The 20,808-nt window shown below is 43.0% G+C and overlaps 1 protein-coding gene across 2 annotated transcripts in view; it reads left to right on the top strand.

The window, feature by feature from the left end:
• Window positions 1-4,883: 4,883 nt before the first annotated feature.
• ENPP1 (ectonucleotide pyrophosphatase/phosphodiesterase 1) overlaps window positions 4,884-20,808 on the top strand; it is a gene marked incomplete at its 5' end in the record, with an annotated part of 71,380 nt that continues 55,455 nt past the window's right edge. For both annotated transcript variants that reach the window (XM_080806496.1, XM_080806497.1), the window contains one exon: window positions 4,884-5,123. In XM_080806496.1, the coding sequence (XP_080662622.1) occupies window positions 4,884-5,123 (240 nt within the window). The remainder of the gene's footprint in view (window positions 5,124-20,808) is intronic.

Genomic DNA, 20,808 nt, shown 5'->3' with positions numbered 1-20,808 from the left:
AATTATTTTGTTCCATTATTTCTTCAAATCGTTTTTTTCTAAACTCCACACTCCATCTTCTTCTGAAATTCAAGTCATGTTTATGCTATTTACATGTCCTCAAGCTTTACCTTTTGTGAGCTGAAATCCTGGGTGGGGGTAAGCCTTAGGTAGGTCACGCAGAAAGCCTGAAGTACAGATACATTTATTCTACTTCCTGTTGGAGCCTGCGGGAGGAACTGTTGACAGATTGCTCCCCTCACTAATACAGTCAGGCAGAATCTGAGGAGTACTCTGGAGCTTTCATTGACTTTCCTGGACAGAGGGAACAATTCACAAGTTCCTGCATACATTGTGGGGATGTGGAAAGTACTGAGCTGAGAGCCAATGGAGTTACGCCGTAAACCTTACAGTTAGTGATAAGGTGACCCTAATTCAGAGAGTCAAATATAAAGAGCTCAGACCGTGGTTGGATGGAGGATGTGGCTGTGCTGAGAAGTATCTGAGCTGAAAGAAGTTCTGAGATCTGTTGGAGCCAAGAAAACAAGTCAGCCATTTACCAACATCATTTCAGAAGACATAAGGGTACATGCCGAGAGACCAGACATACATGCAGATTATTGGCACCCTGAGGTTTTGCTGGAAATGAAATATAAGGGACAACGGGAAGTGGCAAAGACTGCAGACAACCAGAAAGTGAAGGCCTGGACAGCAGCTCCCTCTAGATGGGATATGTGTTTTCCATGTTTCCACAGTTTTTATTACTTTCAATTGCATTTTACACTTCACTCATTTTGCTATCTGCCTGATAACAAGCCATCTCTCCTCCATCCCAGAGGGGCAAGCATCTCTTCCTGACCCCATGGGCTCCCCCTTTGCAGATGCATTCTTACTGGCAGCTCTCAAACCTTTCCAGAAATTAAGTATAGATCATGGATTGTGTATGTGAAAATGAAATTGTTTTATACTCTTTGTTAGGGATGTGAGTTGAGTGACTGAAATATGGAAAGGAGGGGCACCTGGGTGGCCCAGTCAGTTAAGTGACTGCCATTGGCTCAGATCATGATCCCGGAGTCCTGGGATTAAGCCCCATATCAGGCTCCCTGCTCAGCGGGGGGCCTGCTTATCCCTCTCCCTCTGCTACTCCCCCTGCCTATGCTCTCCTGCTCTATCTGTCAAAAAAATAAATAAATAAAATCTTTAAAAATATATATGAAAGGAGACATTTACATTTTTGTGTAAGTTGGGGAAATGTTACACATCTTGTTGGCATTTGGAGAAAACTATGTAATTTTATGGTATTATTTGTAACACCATTTTATCAATGAGGAAGCCAAGACTCAGAGAGTTCTTGTAATCTGCACAAGGTCATGTAGTTATCCAAGCTTCTCCCAGGGAGCATCATGTTTGTACTTACAAAAAGGAAAGAGCAAGGATGTTGAACAAAATCTTAAAAACAAATTAACATGTGGAAAATAATTTTTTCTATATATTAGGAAGATTAAAGGGCCATGTGGTGGGGGTTTTTTTTTGTTTGTTTCTTTTTTTCTTTTTAGGCTGGGCTAGATGTCCTTCGTGTTTTACTGGGAATTGGAGAAAGCTGGATCAGCTCTGGAACAGCTGGTAAAATAATTACTAAAATAATTTCCATTTTTCAGAGCCAAGAAGAACTGTTCCTCACGTCAAGAAGTCATCCTTCAAACACAGATAAGTTGGTTTTATTTGGTGTTTTGGTCTTATCAGTGTCTCAAGTTTCAGGCACTGAGGGAGAAGTGTTTACATACTTCTGCAGAATAAAACTTAAGGAATCTTATAAACTCTTTTTTTCAAAAAAAAAAAGGTTTTATTTTTACTTATTTGACAGAAAGAGACACAGCAAGAGAGGGAATACAAGCTGGACGAGTGGGAGAGGGGGAAGCAGGCTCACTGCTGAGCAAGGAGCCCCATGTAGGGCTCAGTCCCAGGACCCTGAGATCATGACCTGAGCCAAAGGCAGAGGCCACCCAGGCCCCCCATGAATCTTATAAACTCTTAGACTGTCCTCTTTACTGCTGTACTAGATTACAGTCTTCAATCATTCAAGCAGAGTCATTTAGGACCAAGGATGAAACAGTCATTACTAACCTTGCACTAACCAGGAAAGGTCTGTTGTACTTTGGAGGGTGAAGCTGTCCCTCAGACTATTTGGAGTAGAAACAAGACCAAGGCAAGACGTCTCTACAGGTATGGCGATGTCTGTAGTGAAGCAAGATAAGTGGCCTACTCAAGCCATCCATTCATAGTCCTCTGATTTTAAAATTTCAGTGAGACTTTTATAGTTACCCATGGAAGCCTGACAGGCTCCAGCGAGGCCAGAGTGTAAGGCAGAGGCCACATCCTGGTGGCCTGTTTGCCAGGCCCACCCTGCAGATGCGTTACATTTTGTTTGACCTTTCGAGTGTTTAAAGAAATTGTTTTTCTGAATTTTGTAGACAAAAATTTTGCGATCTGGAGAATTCACACAGACATCTAAATTTCCTGTTTCTCTTGAGAAATCTATCTGACTACAAGGGGCAGGGACAGGATCCTATGTGAACCTTCACCCTTGTCACAAGAGCCCATGGGTCACCTGCAGGGGGCACCTCACTCATTGATGGAAGTTGAGTTTGTGCCTCTGCAGACTGACTCTTTGTGCTCTCTTTTCCCACAGGGGAAAGTCTGGAGAGTGATTCCTTCCTTGCCTTGGGATGTCTATGATCAATATACAGATTCCATTTGTTTTGTCAGATTCAAAGCCACGCTGGAAGTTTCTGTTGAGTTTCTTTTCGAAGTTTTGACACTCATTTGACCAGTCTCTGTGGCACAAATCTTTGTCCTTGAATCAGATTTTTGGAAACAGTTAAAGGAAAATTTGGAGCCAAGTTTGGGGTAAAAAATATGTGACTATGAAATAGTGAAAACCTGTTTCTCTTGGGTGGTTTGTAAGCTGACTCAAAGGTAATTAAACAAAAAAAAAAAAAAAAGAAAGAAAGAAAGAAAGAAAAAAGAGCTCAGTCATGTTTTGAGGGATGGCTTTTACCTCTTCCAGATGTCAATTACCTTTTCACTAAACTTTGAAAATATCTTATTTGTAACTCTATTATGCATCTAGGACTTGGGTTTTAATTTTTTGTTGTTGCTGTTTATTGTCTTCACCCCCTTCAACTACTTGAGAAATGTGTACTTTTATTCATCTTGGTATGGTATACATAGTTGGAAGCCAAAGAGTGAATTGAAAGATTCATTACTAAGTGAATGAATGAATGAGTCAATATAAATAGAAAGCATCTTAAATTTGACTATTTTATTTTTTTTTAAAGATTTTATTTATTTATTTGTCAGAGAGAGAGATTGAGAGCGTGCAAGCAAGCACTGGCAGACAGAGGCAGAGGGAGAAGCAGGCTCCCCGGTGAGCAAGGAGCCCGATGTGGGACTCGATCCCAGGATGCTGGGATCATGACATGAGCCGAAGGCAGCTGCCTAACCAACTGAGCCACTCAGGCGTCCCAAATTTGACTATTTTAAAGGGAGTAACACACACTTTATATCTGTTAAATATCCATCCTCAGTTTTTTTTTTTTTTAAGATTTTATTTATTTGACACAGAGAGAGAGACAGCGAGAGAGGGAACACAAGCAAGGGGAGTGGGAGAGGGAGAAGCAGGCTTCCCAGCAAGCAGGGAACCCAATATGGGGTTGGACCCCAGGACCCTGGGATCATGACCTGAGCCCAAGGCAGATGCTTAACTCCTGAGCCACGCAGGCACCCCTCTATTCTCATTTTTTTTTAAAAAGAATGTTTGTATACATTTGGGCAGTCAAAATGAATTGACGATTGTCTTTGGAATGTAAAACTTTCTTTGGTCCCCAAAGTCGGTCCCTGGCATCGCAAAGCAGTTGAAAGTCACTGGTTTGCCCTTGACCGACAGGAATCACTTCACTACACACTTGTGGTTTTTCTGATGAGGAAGGAAAAGTGAAAGTTGTAGAATCAAAGGTGAATCAAAACCCATCAAGAATTATAGTTTACCGTTCGTGTCCTCGTTTAAAAATAAATTATCAAAATATAAAATGTTCAATACTGCTAACCAAGGATCAGCGTCAACCTCAGGATGAGGCAGCATTGACACTTTGAAGCCTTCACCACAGAAAGACTAAAGGAACTAGTAAGTAAATATATGAAGGCGAGATCAGCAAGAAAAACCCAGAAACCACATAAAACCGCGGAAAACCGAGTTTCCCTGATGTATGAGTGCTTTAGTTACACCAGGTATTTTAAGGTGGATTATTCCTTTCCCAGAGTAGCTGAGCAGTGGGTAGCAGGACTTTGAGGGAATTTTCGCTTGCTTCTACGCAGGAGAAAAAGGTCGCCTCGTCCCACCCCCGACCCTTCCAGCCTCTCCGCGCGTCGCAGCACAGACACAGGTGGCCCGACTCCGCTCTCGCGCCGCTGAGAAGCCGCACCGGCCGCGGCTGCATCCTTCTCCTCCGCCTCCCGCTCTATTTTGAGGCCCCATGATCTCATGCCCTCTGCAGACCACACTCTGCAATTCCAGCCCAGCCCGCGCCGCGAGGCCACGCAGGGCGATTCCTGCAAGTGTTCGGAAGGTGCCCCGGGGCGCGGGGAGGGGAAGGCTTTGGGGGAAGTTAAAGACGCGCCCACGTAAAGGACCCAAAATAACCGACACGCAGAGTGCCCGAAATCAGACAGGAAGCCAAATAATCCGGGGCGTTGAGCTGCTTTCCCCTCACTTCTAGCGCTGGGCGGCGGGCGCCGGGCCAGGGGTCGGGCGGCGAGGGGCGGGCGCGGCGGCGGGCGGGGCGGGGCCGGCGCGGAGCCTATTAAAGGCGCGGCCGGGCGGCGGGGCCGGAGCGCCGGGGGCCACGATGGAGCGCGGCGGCAGCGCGGGGGGCGGGAGCAGCGGCGGCGAAGGCGGCCGCCCTCCCCGGGAGGGCCCGGCGGGGAACGGCCGCGACCCGAGCGCCGGTCGCGCGGCCGCGGCGCCCGGGGACGGCCAGGCGGCTGAGTCCTTGCTGGCCCCCATGGACCTGGGGGAGGAGCCGCTGGAGAAGGCGGCGAGCGCCCGCACGGCCAAAGACCCCAACACCTATAAGGTGCTCTCGCTGGTAGGTGCGCGGTCCGGCCCGGCGCCCGGGAGGGCGGGGAGGGCGGCGCCCGGCTTCTGCGCCCCGAGCGCGGTCAGCACCGGGGACCCGGAGAGAGGCAGCGCTGCGGCCGCTCTTCTTCGCCTGCACGCGCTCGCCTTCGGGCTCGCAGCCCTGCTCCCTGCTCGGTTCCTGCTCTTTGCCCCTGGGGGAGCCGTTCGCGCTCACGTGTGCCACGGATGCTTCTGAGCGCCCCGTTTAGGAAACCGGGCTGCTAAAATGGCCATCTTTAGAAATACCTCTCGTCCCCCAGCAGAATACGAAGTTTTTAGAAGGGAAAAATGACCAGCCCGAAAGTTGTTGGTCTTCGGAAAGACCAACAGTTTTTTTTTTTTTTTTTTCCTTTTTAATCTTTTTTGGGCGACTCTGGGGGTAATGTTGATGACTTTCTTTGCATTAACTGATTTCATTTGAAAAGATTTAACAGAGTTCTTTAGGAAATGCCTTTTCTTTTGGCTCTGCTTAGGAATTTCCTTGCAGCTGTACAGAAATCCCATCAATATTCATGTTATGCGAATGTGAAGAAACGCTGACGATTCTTTGTCCACTCTTTTAACAGTAGGTTACACGGTTTTTCATGCTAACAAAAGTAGCCATTATTCCTCTGCTATTGTATTATGACAGTTGCAGGATCCAAGGTAAATTTGATGTAATGTGGCGGGCAGGGTGTGGGGTTCATTCCTATGGTAGGAAATGCTGTGCTGACAGTCAGAGACTGGGTTCTTGGCTTAGCCAGTAATTGCTGAGGCCTTGTATAACTCTCCCAGACCTCAGTTTCTTATTTGTTAAAATGAGAACATCACCTCCATTGCACAGGATTATTATGAAGATCCAATGGGAACGATGTTTGTGGGGAAGTAAATTGAAAGTTACAAGGAGACATAATCATTTTTATTGCATTATGTGGGAGTAATATCACTTACCTTATGATTGAACAATGCTGTGTAGAGAGTATCTTTTCTGATATTTGAAATCTACTTTCATAAACATTTCCATTTTGACTGTATTTTAGGTATCATGGAGATGTTACAATACTTTGAGGAACCAACATTCCTAGACTAAAGAGATGGTATCATATACTCAGTAATTAAAACTTTAGCCTAAGGTTCAAAGAGTCACAAACCACATAATGTTTGTATCTCAACATATATTTTTGCATCAGGATGAGAACTTACTTTTGGTCTTTTGAGTCACCTTTTCTCTTTGTGTTAATGGTCAACCTTCGCTTCTATAACATGATCACTAAAACTATTTAGTATCCATATTTTCAGGTGTTTAGCACGCTACCAGGTGTTCAATAATCATACAATGAATCTGTGTGCAGTTTTAATGTGAAATCATTTCTAAATGCCTATAGCCTTGGAAGGTTGCTGAATTGCCAATTGCTATATTCAGTTTTTAAACCTTTTCCTACTCATTTCCTTATAGCTCCACAATAGGTATCAGCAAAGGTCTACCTTTGAAATGTGCATTTCAGTCTTTGACACACACCATCAGCTGGCCAAACAGCATTCCATTGTGCTCTCATGATGTAACCAGGGTACTGGACATGGAACTGTCTGAGGTCTTCCTTTCACATTCATACAGTCATGAATGTTTCTTATCCCACTAGGTGGGGTCTTTGTTGTAACACGAATCGTCAAAGAATTCTTACCTTATGTCTTTGATGAAATACTGTGGGACATTAAATATATACCTAAACTCATGGCAATGTTTTTGAAATCTTAATTAGTAACTCAGGTGAATGTGGAACCTTTTACCCATCCTTCTTTTTCTTCCCTACTTCAGTACCCTGCTTCTCCCCTCCCCCTCCACCCCAAAATGATGCACTTTTAAAGGGAAAAGTCTCCAGAAGGAATTTGACAATTGACATCAGAAAGTTCTGGGACAAGTCTTCTAGAAAGGAGCTGCAATTATAGGATTCCTTTTTTCAAGTTAAACATCCACACAATTTTCATAAAGCTGAAGAAATGGATTGACTGATGGCAACCCGGGTTGAGATTAGTAGAGGCTCTCCACTGAGCTGGTCCTCAGCCAGACAGTTTCTATCTAGCAGGATAACTACATGAGTTGCCCTCCAAAGAGAATCAGTGGCAGCTTGGCATTTTTCTGAAGATATTTCAGATCATCTTAAATGATGCAGTAATGTGAGAATGGATGGAGAGGGGAAGATCCTGTTCTACCCTTGCTTCTCTTTGGTACGGTGTTTGAGTCCAGAGAAAGAATTGCAGGCTCTAGTGGCTTTTGGCCCCCGGCCCTGGAAATGCTCATGCCCAGGCACCAAGCCAGACTGCGGAAAACTCAGAGGGCAAGTAGAAGTATTACTCTGGAGATGCTCCAGCAGATGTGGTAAATACTGGATGCCTTTCCTTAGTTCCAAATTAAATTTTGAACTGAAATTTTGACTTCCACTGAGGTCAGACTTGAAGATTTATTTGAAATAATCTTTACTCTGGTGTCATTTTAGAGGGCAGAGAATTCTCAGCCCCAGTGTAGTACCTTTTTCCATTGACCAGTGAGTGTGTCCTTCTACAGTGTTATTTTCTATTTGTGACCTTCTGTGGTGCATATGAATACAGGTCCACCTGTGTGTAAAGGGCTTTGTGGTGGTGGTGGTTAAAGACCACTTTTCATCTTTCAGTGAAAGAGTTCTTTGTAAGTGGCAGAGGTCGCCCTTGTTTATCAGAAGTTTCGGTATTAAAGTTACTAATTCAGTAAAGCTTTTCTCCCCTTTTTACAACACATTACCTTATCTCTAAAATAGGGTATGGAGAACATTCAAGATAATTCTCTGCTCTTTTTTTTTTTTAAGGGTTTTATCTATCTATCTATCTATCTATCTATTTAGGGAGCCTGAGCGGTGGGAGGGACAGATGGAGAGGATAAGAGAGAATCTCATGCAGAGTCCGATGTGGGACTCCATCTCACAACTCTGAGATCAAGGACTTGAGCCGAAATTAAAGAGTTCAGCTGATTGCTTAACTCAGTGAGCCACTAGGTGCCCCTAATTCTCTGCTCTTAATGGGACTAGGAATCGGCATTGCGCTTGCGTTGTTGAAATTTAATATCCATCCAACCATTGTTTAGCGTATTTCAAAATGACCAGAGCATCTTCGAGCCCAGAGAAGTCTCCCACTTACCCCTTTTGGTGTTTGTTTCACATGTTGTGAGAAAATGAATCAAACGTTTCTAGGAGGCAAGCAAGATGACTGTGTTCACCGCTGGGCCTCAGACAGCGCCTGATACTCAGTGTTGCCTTTTGGTCTAATGAATGAATGCACTGCATTTTTACTTAGACCAAGGGGCACTTCGCTTTGGAAAAGGGCCAGATGGGAAGACTGACTATACAATCACAGACTATATGGCCAGTTGAAAGTCAGGAATCTAAATATAGATGCGCTAATCCATACGGCGCTTGGGTAGCCATTCAGGAGTAACATCAAAACAGGGATAGCATTTCATTAGGGCCTTGGGAGATCAAAGAGGCAGTGAAGGAGCTATAAACAAAAGTTTCCAGCAAGGCCAGCATGCCTTAGGACAGGCCAGACACAGCCTCTGTGATCACGTGGGTTCAGAAATGGGATCTGCCCACCCGCCTTCCTCTCAGGTACAGACAGCCCCAGTGTGGCCATCCAGGTTAGGTCATCTTGCGGGTGCAAATGAGAGTCTGCTTTACTTGCACCGAGGCCTCTTCTGTGTTGGTGACTTTGCTCTCATACCCACATTCAGTCTTCTTGGCTTTTGCGGGGTACTATTTCCTTCAGCATTGCTTTCAGTTACTTCCTTTCTGCCCTGAGTCCCATGCTGGTCTCTTTCTCTTTCACCATTGGTACCTCAGCAGTGTCCGCTCCACGGGTACACAACCATCCTTTCAACACTGTCTTTATTCCCTTGCATTCCGCTTGTTCAGTTCACTCTGGACAACAGTTTTGCTGTGTCCTGCCTCCATTATATCCTATTCATGACTCTGAAGAGAATCCCTAATGGCTGTGTTGAGAGACCTTGTGCATTCTGTATAGTCAAGAACTGAGGACCATTGACCCATTGAAAATAGTTACGGAATTTTTTTTTTTTTAAGAATTTATTTGTCAGAGAGAAAGAGAGACAGCACAAGCAGGGAGAGCGGTAGGCAGAGGGAGAAGCAGTCTCCCCATTGAGCAAGGAGTCCAATGTAGGACTTGATCCCAGGACCCTGGAATCATGACCTGAGTGGAAGGCAGATGCCTAACCGGCTGAGTCACCAGGCATCCTTATTTATAGAAATTTTTATCTATTGCTTTCTCATCTTCTTCCAGTTAACTTTTTTTCTCAGTTACCAACATTAAGGTAAATGAAAATAGTTTTGTATTCAGACTGGGTTTGATCAATTTCATTGCAAAATATCCTTGTGACTTCTAACTCATAGCAAATGTATTTCATCTGTATTAGGGCTTTTCAAGCTAAAGAACTTAATTGTGATATATGTATATATATATATATATATATTTATTTATTTATTTTGGTAGAGAAGCATTTCAAATGATTCAAATGATTTAGGAATATATAAGCTTTTAGAATACAACTTGTAATTAGAGATGTACTTTTGGTTAAAATAAACATGACTTTATCAACTATGAAATATCGCCAATAGAAAGTAAACAATGAGTTCAAGGTAGAACATAGATTACTCTTTCTTTTTTTTTTTTTTTTAATATTTTATTTATTTCACAGATAGAGATCGCAAGTAGGCAGAGAGGCAGGCAGAGAGAGAGGGGGAAGCAGGCTCCCTGCTAAGCAGAGAGCCCGATGTGGGGCTTGATCCCAGAACCCTGGGATCATAACCCGAGCCGAAGGCAGAGGCTTTAACCCACTGAGCCACCCAGGTGCCCCCATAGATTACTCTTTCTAAGCCCACGTCTTATGCAGCAAAAACTGATACTCAGAAAGCTGACTCAAATAAAAGTCCTTTGGCATCAAATAAAATCTAAGTATGTATTTACCATGGGAATAATGTATAATAATATATTTAAAAGGGTTTTTCAGAAGAGTGACCAGAATGTTCAGCTACATATTAACTAGAACACTCTATTTCCCGAGTATTTTAGTTATTTGAGGTTTAATTATAAGAATTAACATCTATAATAATCTTTATTTTATTCTTCATTTTTAGTTTTTCTTAAGATTATTTATTTATTCATTTATATTATTCATTTTAGAGAGAGGGGAGGGACGGAGGGAGAGGGAGAGAATCTCAACCAGACTCACCATGGAGTGGGGAACCTAAGATTGGGCTTGATGTAAGGACCCTGAGATCATGACCTGAGCCAAAACCAAGAGTCAGATGCTTAATTGACAGAGCTACCGAAGTGCCCCTCACTTTTAGTTTTTATTTTTTTTAATTTTATTTATTCTTTTTTATTAGTCGGAGAGAGAAAGGGAGGGGCCAAGGGAGAGGGGGAGAGAGAATCTTAAACAGACTCCCCGATCTCACAACCCTGAGATCATGACCTGAGCCAAAATCAAGAGTGGGACATTTAACTGACAGAACCACCCAGGCACTCCTGCTTTTAGTTTTTAGAAGAAGATTTGGTGGAAATGTTGGTGGTAAAGGTTTAGGTGATTATTATTCACAAGGCACTTTGCACTTTAGGAAAGCATTTTCCCGTATATTTTAAATTGATCCTCAGCATGTCGGCAACTCTGGAACAGGAAGGTATAATGACAATCAGTCCTTGTTGACAGATTAGAAAAACAGGCTCACAGGGGTGCAATCAGGTTTCTCAAACTGCAGCATGCTTAGGAAAACAGCATGCCGGAAACTGTTAAGGACAACGGATTGCTGGGCTCCGCTCCCAGAGGCTGTGGTGTAGAGGCTTGAAATTGTTATGGGCTAAATGTCTGTGTCCTTCCCAAATTCACATGGTGAAGTCATAACTCCCCAATGTCATGATATTTAGATATGGGGCCTATGGGAGGTGATTAGACTTTGCTGAGGTCCTGAGGGTGGGGCTGTCATGATGGGATTAGTAGCCTTACAGGAACCGTCTCCTTCCCTCCCCTCCCCCATACCCCTCTCTGGCACACCCTAAGAAAAGGTCCTGTGAAGACATCATGAATGACAGAAGCCAGGAAGAAGGGTCTTCATCCTTGACTTGCCGGCCTGTAGAACTGTGAGAATCTCTGTGGTTTAAGCCACCGAGTCTGCGACATTTTGCCACAGCAATTTGAGCAGACCAAGATAGGAATGGACCCAAAGACTCCTTGTAATAGATTAAGTACCTCGAGTTCTTCAGAGGGACTTGGTTCATTTACTCCACTTCTAGAAGCAGTGGGTCAGATTTACAGGCGAAAGTCCATAGCATTTGGGAGTAGAAAACTTGGATAACTAAAAGGACTTAACTACAGACTTTTATTCTGGGTTAATTGCTGATGGCATCCCATTCGTTTGCCTTTTTATCATGGTGATGTCAATAACACATGTTACTCTGAGCTTCCAGTGTCTACAAATTGGGGGGGGGGAGTGGTTTTCATCTTCTTTGAGTTTCCTTCTGAATACATTTTTAAATGTACTAGACTAGGAAAATGGAGAGGCCTGATAGAAAGTCATTGTGGAGGAAGTGGATTTTCACGAACATACCTGTTTTGTGGATGGATCATCTTCTCACTGTGTCTTAGGACTTGATGTAGATTTAGGTGGGAGACGTTCTATCACAGGTGTGGTTTGAGATCCTTCAAGAGCATCCTGTCTTGGTTTTCAGGAAATAATTCAGAGAAGGTACCTTGTTCCTAGAGCTGATTTCTCTCCCTTGAAAAGCTTTGTGACATTAGCAAGCATATGGGGCATGTGGTCTGTCACGGAGAGATAGACGCAGCAAGGAACTCATTTTTACCGTGGTGTTGTACAGCAAAATAAGTACAATTGTCATTATGAAATGTTCCCACACAGAGTCTCCCGTTGCTCCAGATTACCTTTATTTTGAATAAAATATGTTTTATAAGCAAAAGACAACACAGGTAGAACAAAGTTTCAAAAGCCAAAATATTTCAGGCAGCAGCTCTCAGACCGGTGTGTGGGTCCCAGGGGAAAGTTAAGCCCTTCAGGGGGATCCTGAATTCCAAGCAATTTAACAATAGTGTGATGTCCTTTGCCCTTTTCATGGGGCCGACCTTTACGCTGATGGGATTAAAGCAATGGCACTGCTGTCCCCTTAGCCCACATCCAGGCAATGGGCGACTAGACCAGTAGTTCTGCACTTGGGATTACACCACAAAGAAGTCAGTTTTGCTTAAAAGAATGTACTAGATAAAAGTAAAACTGTCCTCAGTGAGGCAAGTCTTCTTAAATCTCAACCCTGAGTGACAGATCTCTTCAGTAGGTGTGAGATGGGAAGTACTTGTCCACAATCTGCCGCACACTGAAGAGCTGTGGTTTTCTGGCGGGAAACTCTGTGATTGAGCTGTGAGCTGAACTAGCTACCTTTTTTCACAGAACATCATTTTTATTTGAAAGAACAACTGATGCACTGTTATTCAGGCTTTCGTATTTGGCACACATTTTCTCAAAATATGTAATGTTAGCTTGTCTCTTCAAGGAAAACAAATTAAGGTATCTGTTGCCCATGATAAAACCCAGTCTTTTCAGCAAAAATTAGAATTTTGGAGAACCTTATATCTTCTCTTGTACAACTGATAGCTTCCCAGTTTTTAAAGACTTTCCAAAGAAGGGGCGCCTGCGTGGCTCAGTCAGTTAAGCATCTGCCTTCGGCTCAGGTCATGATCCTGGGATCCTGGAATCCAGCCCCAGCATGGGGCTCACTGCTCATCAAGGAAGCCTGCTTCTCCCTCGCCCTTTGCCACTCCCTCTGCTTGTGTTCTCTCACTCTCTCTCTTGAATAAATAGATAAAACCTTTAAAAAAAAAAAGACTTTTCTGAAGAAATTGATGGAAATTGTAAGGAGTGTTGGTTTTTTTCCATAAGGTGTAAGACATTGTGTCAACATTTGGAAGAACTGCATAACTTGGTAAACCAGTATTTTCCAAGGGACCAGTGGAGGATTTATTAAACTATGAATGGGTGCAAGTTTCATTCAAAGTGCAAGATAGACTATTGGATTTTAGTGTCATCATATGAAAAATATATTAATATTGTCTCAAGTTTTATGTTGTATTTTGCCTTTAAGAGATTACCACTTGTAGAATTTTGGTGTGGTTTTAAAGAATGTCCACAATTGTGTGAAAAAGGCTTCTTAGGATCCTCTGTAAGAATATAAAGGAAGTCGGAGACCAACTAAGTTTTAAGAATATCAGCTTTAAGGAAAGGTATATACATTCAGTACTATTTTAAGAAATGAGGGGTTCCTGGGTGGCTCAGTCAGTTAAGTGTCTGCCTTTGGCTCAGGTCATGATCCCCAGGGTGCTGGGATCGAGCCCCACATTGGGCTCCCTGCTTAGCGGGGAGTTTGCCTCTCCTTCTCTCTCTGCCTGCTGCTCCCCCTGCTTGTGCTCTGTCAGATAAATAAATAAAATTCTTAAATGAGACTTAGAGATATTAAAAGAATCAGCTAGTTATGACTTACTCTATATAAGATCATTTCTAGATTTCAAAATACTTCTACATCTACTGCCTCTTTTTGGTCTAAACCACAGCTCTGCCATGATCACCATGTTAGGGATGAAAAATTATGGCTCAGAGAAACTTGAGGGACTTTCTAAGAATTTCTCAAAATTCTATTAATTTTATCCCTGTACTTTATTGATAAATAGTTTTGAAGTCAGACAGATTTCAGTTTAAATCCCGGAACTGTCATTAGCTGTTTGAATGTTGGCAAATGACTTAAGTTTCCTGACTGTCAGCCTCCACAACAATAAAATAGAGATGATCCAAACATAGGATGGCGTAAGGAGAATTAAGTAGCATATAAAAATTGGACACAAAATGTGCTCTGAATAAGTGGTCATTTTTCTTGTGATTACCGATAAGCTTCAGTGTGACTGAGTTCTTTGTTTTTCCTTACTCAGACAGCATGCACCGCCTTTCTACCCAAAGTGTAGTCCGCAGGCTGGAAGATCAGCGTCATCTTCTTGACCCTTGTACACAGTGCAGAATCTTGGGCCCCACCCCAGACCCACCAAACTAGAATCTGCACTTATGCGGATCCCCAGGTATTTGTCTACACATTCAAGATTGAGGAGCAGTGCTCCCTAAGGATGATGAAGGGGTGCAGAAGGCCCACCAACCCAAATTTCTCTAGCTGGGGGTGCCCATTGACCTTTGTGCTTCTCCACATTTCATACATGAGGCTGTGCTTCAGAAAAAATTACTCCCCTGTGTTGGCTTTGGGTTGAAATGGTGCAACTGCTCGGTTGCCTTTGGCCCTATTCTTTCCTTGGACCTCAGGGTGCCTTGATTAATGGTGCCTGTTGAGGGGTGCCTGGGTGGCTCAGTTGTTAGGTGGCTGCCTTTGGCTCAGGCTCAGATCATGATCCCAGGATCCTGGGATGGAGCCCTGCATCCAACTCCCTGCTCTGCAGGAAGGCTGCTTCTCCCTCTCCCTCTCCCCCCTGCTTGTGTTCCCTCTCTCGCTGTCTCTCTCTGTCAAATAAACGAATAAACTCTTAACAAATATAAAATAGCCCATCGCCCTTGTTGTGCAGACATGATGTACAGGGTCTCTAACCCACCTCCATGTGCCCAGTTTCCGTGTCTCAGGAACTGACCTGTACTCTCATTTGCTTCTTGCACTTTAACTGCCTCTTCCTTACTCTGCCTTGGCTTGTCCTTTAATTGTCCTTTATTGCTCTCCGCAGAGCCAGTCTTCTGCCTTTACTGATAACGTGCAGATTTCCTTCCAATTCAGACATCCATCGATCGCAGTGTCAGGGAGATGTCACTTCTGCACTGCATCATCAAACAGAGCTTTTCATGTCAGAGTTTCCACTGCCAGTATCTTCTCAACCATCCACAGCACACTTGACACAAAACCAAAACAAAGAAATCTTGGAGCAGGACTTTTTCAGGTGGCTTTGAATCATGTTCAGTGTCCTTGGCACAGAGTTTATTCCATAATACTTCGTCATCCAAACACGTTGGTTTCCTGTGAATGCCACCGGGCATCACTGAGATTAGAATCTTCTGGAGGCTAGGAAACAGGTGAATGAAGTTTATTCAGGTGGGAAGGGTGTGGTTAGCATTATGAATACTATGTGGGTCTTGTCTCTTGAATTAACAAGAGAACTACAGAACAACTCGTACACTAAAATGCCTTACCGATCAGCTCCAAAGAAGTAAATGTGAGGAATGTTGAAACATAAGAGTATCGACACATTTCTCATCTCTCGGAAACTTGGAAAAGAGAACAGTGATTTTTCTGGGCTGATTCAAGCATGTCTTGAGGGCTAGGTACGTGAAGAGTCTGAAACTTGGAGTCACAAGAATTAGCTGCCGTGTGACCTTTGAACATTGGCTTTGCTTCTCTGACTCTCAGTTTCTTTAACCACAGTTCAAGGGTTTTGGATTAGGTGGGTTTCTTCTAGGTCTAAAATCTTTGTATAGAGAGCTTGTAGTATTTTCCCCTCGTTATAAAAATACTGCATACTACAGAAAATTCAGAAAATGTGGGCAGGCATAAGGAAGAAAATAAAGATTGCATTCTTATTATCTGCTAGTAAAGTTTGTTTTTGTTTCCTACCTCAGGACTTTTCTTTGTATTACTTTTTTTAAACAAAAATGGGATCATACAACAGATACTGCTCCATTTCCTTTTTTTCATTTATATTCCATTATTAGATTTTGTTATTGCTAGACAGATTTTTCATCTTTCAGGAATAGGGTTTCAAGACTTTTATTTTGCTAGTTCATGGGGCCATCTTTGAAAGCATCTCTGCTGATACCTCAGACTTACTCAGTCCTCAAGAATTAAAAAAATGTTTACAACACTTTTTGTTTTTGTTTTAGTCATTCCTGAGCCTCACCTCCACTGCTCAGGTCTCTTATGGCTGAATGGTGAGTTTTCCTAAACATAACAAATAAGGGTAGGTGCAGTACCTCTAAGCTCAGTCTTCTTTCTGCCTTTCTCATTGCTTCAGTAACAGTGTTACCAGATGGGGGCTGGGCACCAACAGCTTCATCCATTCCCAGCGGCGCTGGAGGCCAGTGACATACTGTGTCAGTCACTGATCAGTCAGTATTTGTGAAACACTTAGAGCAGACCCTTGTGCGTGGTAAGAGCTATTGAAGTATTTGGTGATTTTTATAAGTGCCTCTATGGAGTTGACTCTTTGTCAGGATCGATGTGAAGCACTCTTCCTCCTTGGATTGGCGCCATTGCGTGATGTAAGAGGGAGCACAGGCAAAGGCTGGTAAGTCTGGTTCTGGGACCCACAAGTCAGTGGGACTCTGTGTCCCTTCTGTAGTATATGGGACATGCATATATTGTATGCCTAACTTGGACTTAGATATTTGAAAGACTCAGAAAATTTTCAACTTCTGCTCTTATGGTACTGTGCCAACTGAGAGTTAGCCAAGATCTCCAAAGATGCCTGTTCCACAGTGTCCCAGCTCTGCTGAACATACCTTCCATTATAGTCCAGAATTGCACTGTTTTCCAGATACATTTTGTATTGATTATTTCTGTTTCCTACCCCAAGAGTGATAATTTTTTTTTTTTTTTATCCCCCTTTCTCTTACCTGACTACTTTCCCTGGGATCCAAGAGGAGCGTTCCTTAGCTGGTCGTTGGCTCCGTCTCCCCTGTCTCTGAAGCACTCAGTTGCTCCTTACTTATATAGAGGTCATAGAGTTGAGCGCTAAAGGGCCAGACTACTGGAGTGAAAACTCACCTTTGTCTGGAACTTCTGTGTGCCCTTGGGCAAGTCCCTTAGCTTCCCTGTGCCTTGTTTCCTCACCTGCAAAATGGGGATAAAAACAGTAGCTAGCTACCTCATTAGTTTAAAGATTAAATGAATTAATATACCTAAACTAATTAGGAAAGTATGTGAGAGAGTGTAGGTGCTAGATTAGGGTTAATTGTTATTGTTAGGGTGGGTAACTTATTTAACTATTTCAAGTTCCTACTGTGTGACCAGTCAGTCTCCTGCAAGAAGCTGGCGTCTAAATGGCGGTTGGGGAAGGGAAAGACTTCCTCCTTGTTCTCGTGTTCCATCGCCACAGGACCAGAGAGTTATCAAAGAATCTGTAAGATTGTCTCAGTGATAAAAGCTGCCTCAAAGGCTTACCCAAGGCCCTGAGGGGAGTCCTGAAGGGAAGGTGGTTTAGTTACAGAGGTTGAAGGTGCCCTGGGGGAAGTGACTGGTATGCAGAAGAGGCTTCCAAAGGGGGGTGGCTCCAAGTACGAAGGCCCTGGGATAGCCAGGAGTGGTCCATCCCGGAATTGGGAGGAGAGCAGGGCAGCTGGTAAGGAGAGGGGTCCTGGGGCCAGGTCCAGAGAGGACCTTGCAGACTGCTATATGGATTTTGCTTTTTGTTTCAAGAGCACTTGGAAATCAGTGATGTATTCTTCTGTTTTTATTTCTATTTTCATTGTTAGTGACAAAATTTGATGTACATTTTGGAATGATCATTTTAGCTTTAGTGGTAGTGATGAGGGAGCAGAGGGCCAGTTGAGGGCTAAGCAGGAGCTGACCCCCTCCAACCCGCATGCAGGTGGGATCCGTGTGACATTCCTCAGACACTCCTGCCTGCCCTAAAACTAAGGGAAGGAAAAAAACAAATGGTTAACTAATAGAAGTTATAGTCCAAAATGGCGGGAGCCTCTGTCAGTTTACAAAATGTCTTAGTGATTTATAAGAAAAATGCATTCTTATCAATAACCTAACTTCCAGAAGGAAACTGGCAACGACCTTCATGTTAATGCTTTGCTAGAGGGAAAAACAACCTGAACTTGACAGTGGATTCCAGTATCTTGTAGGTCTTCTTCAGCACACAAAAGTTCTTCAGAAAACCTCCCTTTTCCTTACCTCTCCTAACTCCCAACTATATAATTGGTCACCACACTTAACTGGTGCAGCAGCTTTCTGCCCACGGGTCGTGTGATTTAATAAAGCTACCGTGTTGTCCCAAAGACATCCCAAGAATTCAATCATCAGCTCTGGACCACACCCCACCAACACCAGATCACTGGCATTCAACTACATCAGTAGGGACAAATTAAAGAACATGGTGGCCGAAGAAAGAATATGCTTTTACTTTTTTACTTGGCTGTTTCATAACTACTTTCTCTTTTCCGCTGGGTTGTAAGTTCCACAAGTAGCTATTCAAATTAAAACTTACATTAATTAAGGTTAAGTAAAAAGGAATTCAGTTCCTGTCACACCAGCCACTTTTCAAGTGTTCCACAGTGAAGAGCTAGTCAATACCAGGCTAGGTAATAGAGACAAAGAGAACATTAGCATCTTACAAACTTCTGTTGCTAGAAGGTTGTGATATTATAGGGCTGGTTTTTTTTTTTTTCCACTTTTATAGTTCTTCCAGCAGGTAATAATGAACATGTACATAGAAGAAATGTTCTTTGTTCAGAAAACATCGGTTGGAACAAAAGAAATTACTCAAAAGGTTTACTTTGTGAATGTTCTTACAAGTGTAATTTTAGGATTTTTTTTTATCCAGATGATTGAGTGTAATTAAGTTGACTTAAGCCTAAATATACGCATTAAAAGGTGACACATTTCTAAAATTATGTTCCTTCCTAAATTATAAACCCGTGTATCCCTTACCAGTTTTTATGTTCTGTCTTAAGTTTCTACTGTAATTGTGATTGAGTAACTATGGTGTTATCTCCTTGTTATTCCCATTTCCTGTCCTTGGGAAGACTTGCCAGGAATCTTCTGGATAGTTGTCTTTTTTGTTGTCTGTTACCCCCCCCCCCAGACTATCTTTCAAGAATAAATACAAGTTGCTCTCCTCATTATGGTACAAAAACTATTTGGGGTGGGAGGGGAAGCAGAAACCAATCACAGAAATTTACCTGAGCACAATGTCTTTTCTCCATTTTTTGTGTTTTATCTCTGACCTACCATCTGTGAAGGCAAGATACCTGCCTAGGCAAGAAAAACTGGCTTTTGGATAAAATCCATGGCTCCTTAACCTTTTAGCCCATCTGTTTTGTGCTTGGCCTGGGGGTAGAAAGGGCTTTCCTGTCCCATAAATGAACTAGTTTTCCTGTCTCTTCTATCTCATGAGCTTAACTTGAAACATTTTTTTTCTAAAATCATTTAATAGTACTTTTAATTTAATGACTCATATCTTTCTTGATTGTAGCTTCAAAAGAAATAAACCTTTTTCATGATTATTTTGGGAGTGATTTTTTTTCCTTGAAATCCAGCTGAAGCAAGACTTAATTAAAAAAAATTTTTTTTTGTATCTAGGAGATAGAGAATTAAAAACAAATGAATCCTCAAAATGGAAACTTCTTTGCCTATATTCAGATTAGTTTAGATTATGCCTTTAGATTATGCCTTGGGGTGTGTGTGTGTGTGTGTGTGTGAGAGAGAGAGAGAGAGAGAGAGAGAGAGAGCACGAGCTAGCTCTTGCTGTATGGCCAGCATCCAGTCAGAAAAACAAAGACCATTCTTGATAATTTCATCAAGAGAATTTAATATAGGGGCACCTGGGTGGCTCAGTCATTAAGTGTCTGCCTTCAGCTCAGGTCATGATCCCAGAGTCCTGGGATCAAGCACCACATCAGGCTCCCTGCTCAGCCTAAGGCTTGCTTCTCCCTCTCCCACTGCCCCTGCTTGTTTCCCTCCCTCACTGTGTCTCTCTGTGTCAAATAAATAAACAAAATCTTTAAAAAAAAAAAAAGAGAATTTAATATAAGACATAAGTTGCAAAGCTGTTGGAAGGACTGAAGGCCAAATGGACTGGTGTGGCAATGAGGCAGCCCCATAAAGGGTAACAGAAAGAACCTGCTACCACCTTAAGGGCAGGAGGGGCAGAGGGAAAAGGTTGGTGAAACCAGAGCTGGGATGATTAACATTTCGCATTATTTTTTTTTTAAATTAAAATTTTTATTTATTTTCAGCGTAACAGTATTCATTGTTTTTTCACCACACCCAGTGCTCCATGCAATCTGTGCCCTCCCTAATACCCACCACCTGGTTCCCCCACCCTCCCACCCCGCCCCTTCAAAACCCTCAGGTTGTTTTTCAGAGTCCATAGTCTCTCATGGTTCACCTCCCCTTCCAATTTCCCTCAACTCCCTTCTCCTCTCCATCTACCCTTGTCCTCTATATTATTTGTTATGCTCCACCAATAAGTGAAACCATATGATACTTGACTTTCTCTGTTTGACTTATTTCACTCAGCATAATCTCTTCCAGTCCTGTCCATGTTGCTACAAAAGTTGGGTATTCGTCCTTTCTGATGGAGGCATAATACTCCATAGTGTATATGGACCACATCTTCCTTATCCATTCATCCGTTGAAGGGCATCTTGGTTCTTTCCACAGTTTGGCGACCTTACACCAGTTAGAATGGCCAAAATTAGCAAGACAGGAAACAACGTGTGTTGGAGAGGATGTGGAGAAAGGGGAACCCTCTTACACTGTTGGTGGGAATGCAAACTGGTGCAGCCACTTTGGAGAACAGTGTGGAGATTCCTCAGGAAATTAAAAATAGAGCTTCCCTATGACCCTGCAATTGCACTGCTGGG

The sequence above is a fragment of the Martes martes genome, assembly GCF_963455335.1.
Source record: "Martes martes genome assembly, chromosome: 6".
In the NCBI taxonomy this organism is placed as follows: domain Eukaryota; kingdom Metazoa; phylum Chordata; class Mammalia; order Carnivora; family Mustelidae; genus Martes; species Martes martes.
The sequence above is the reverse complement of the archived record's forward strand: the minus strand, read 5'-3'. Positions and strand labels throughout refer to the sequence as shown.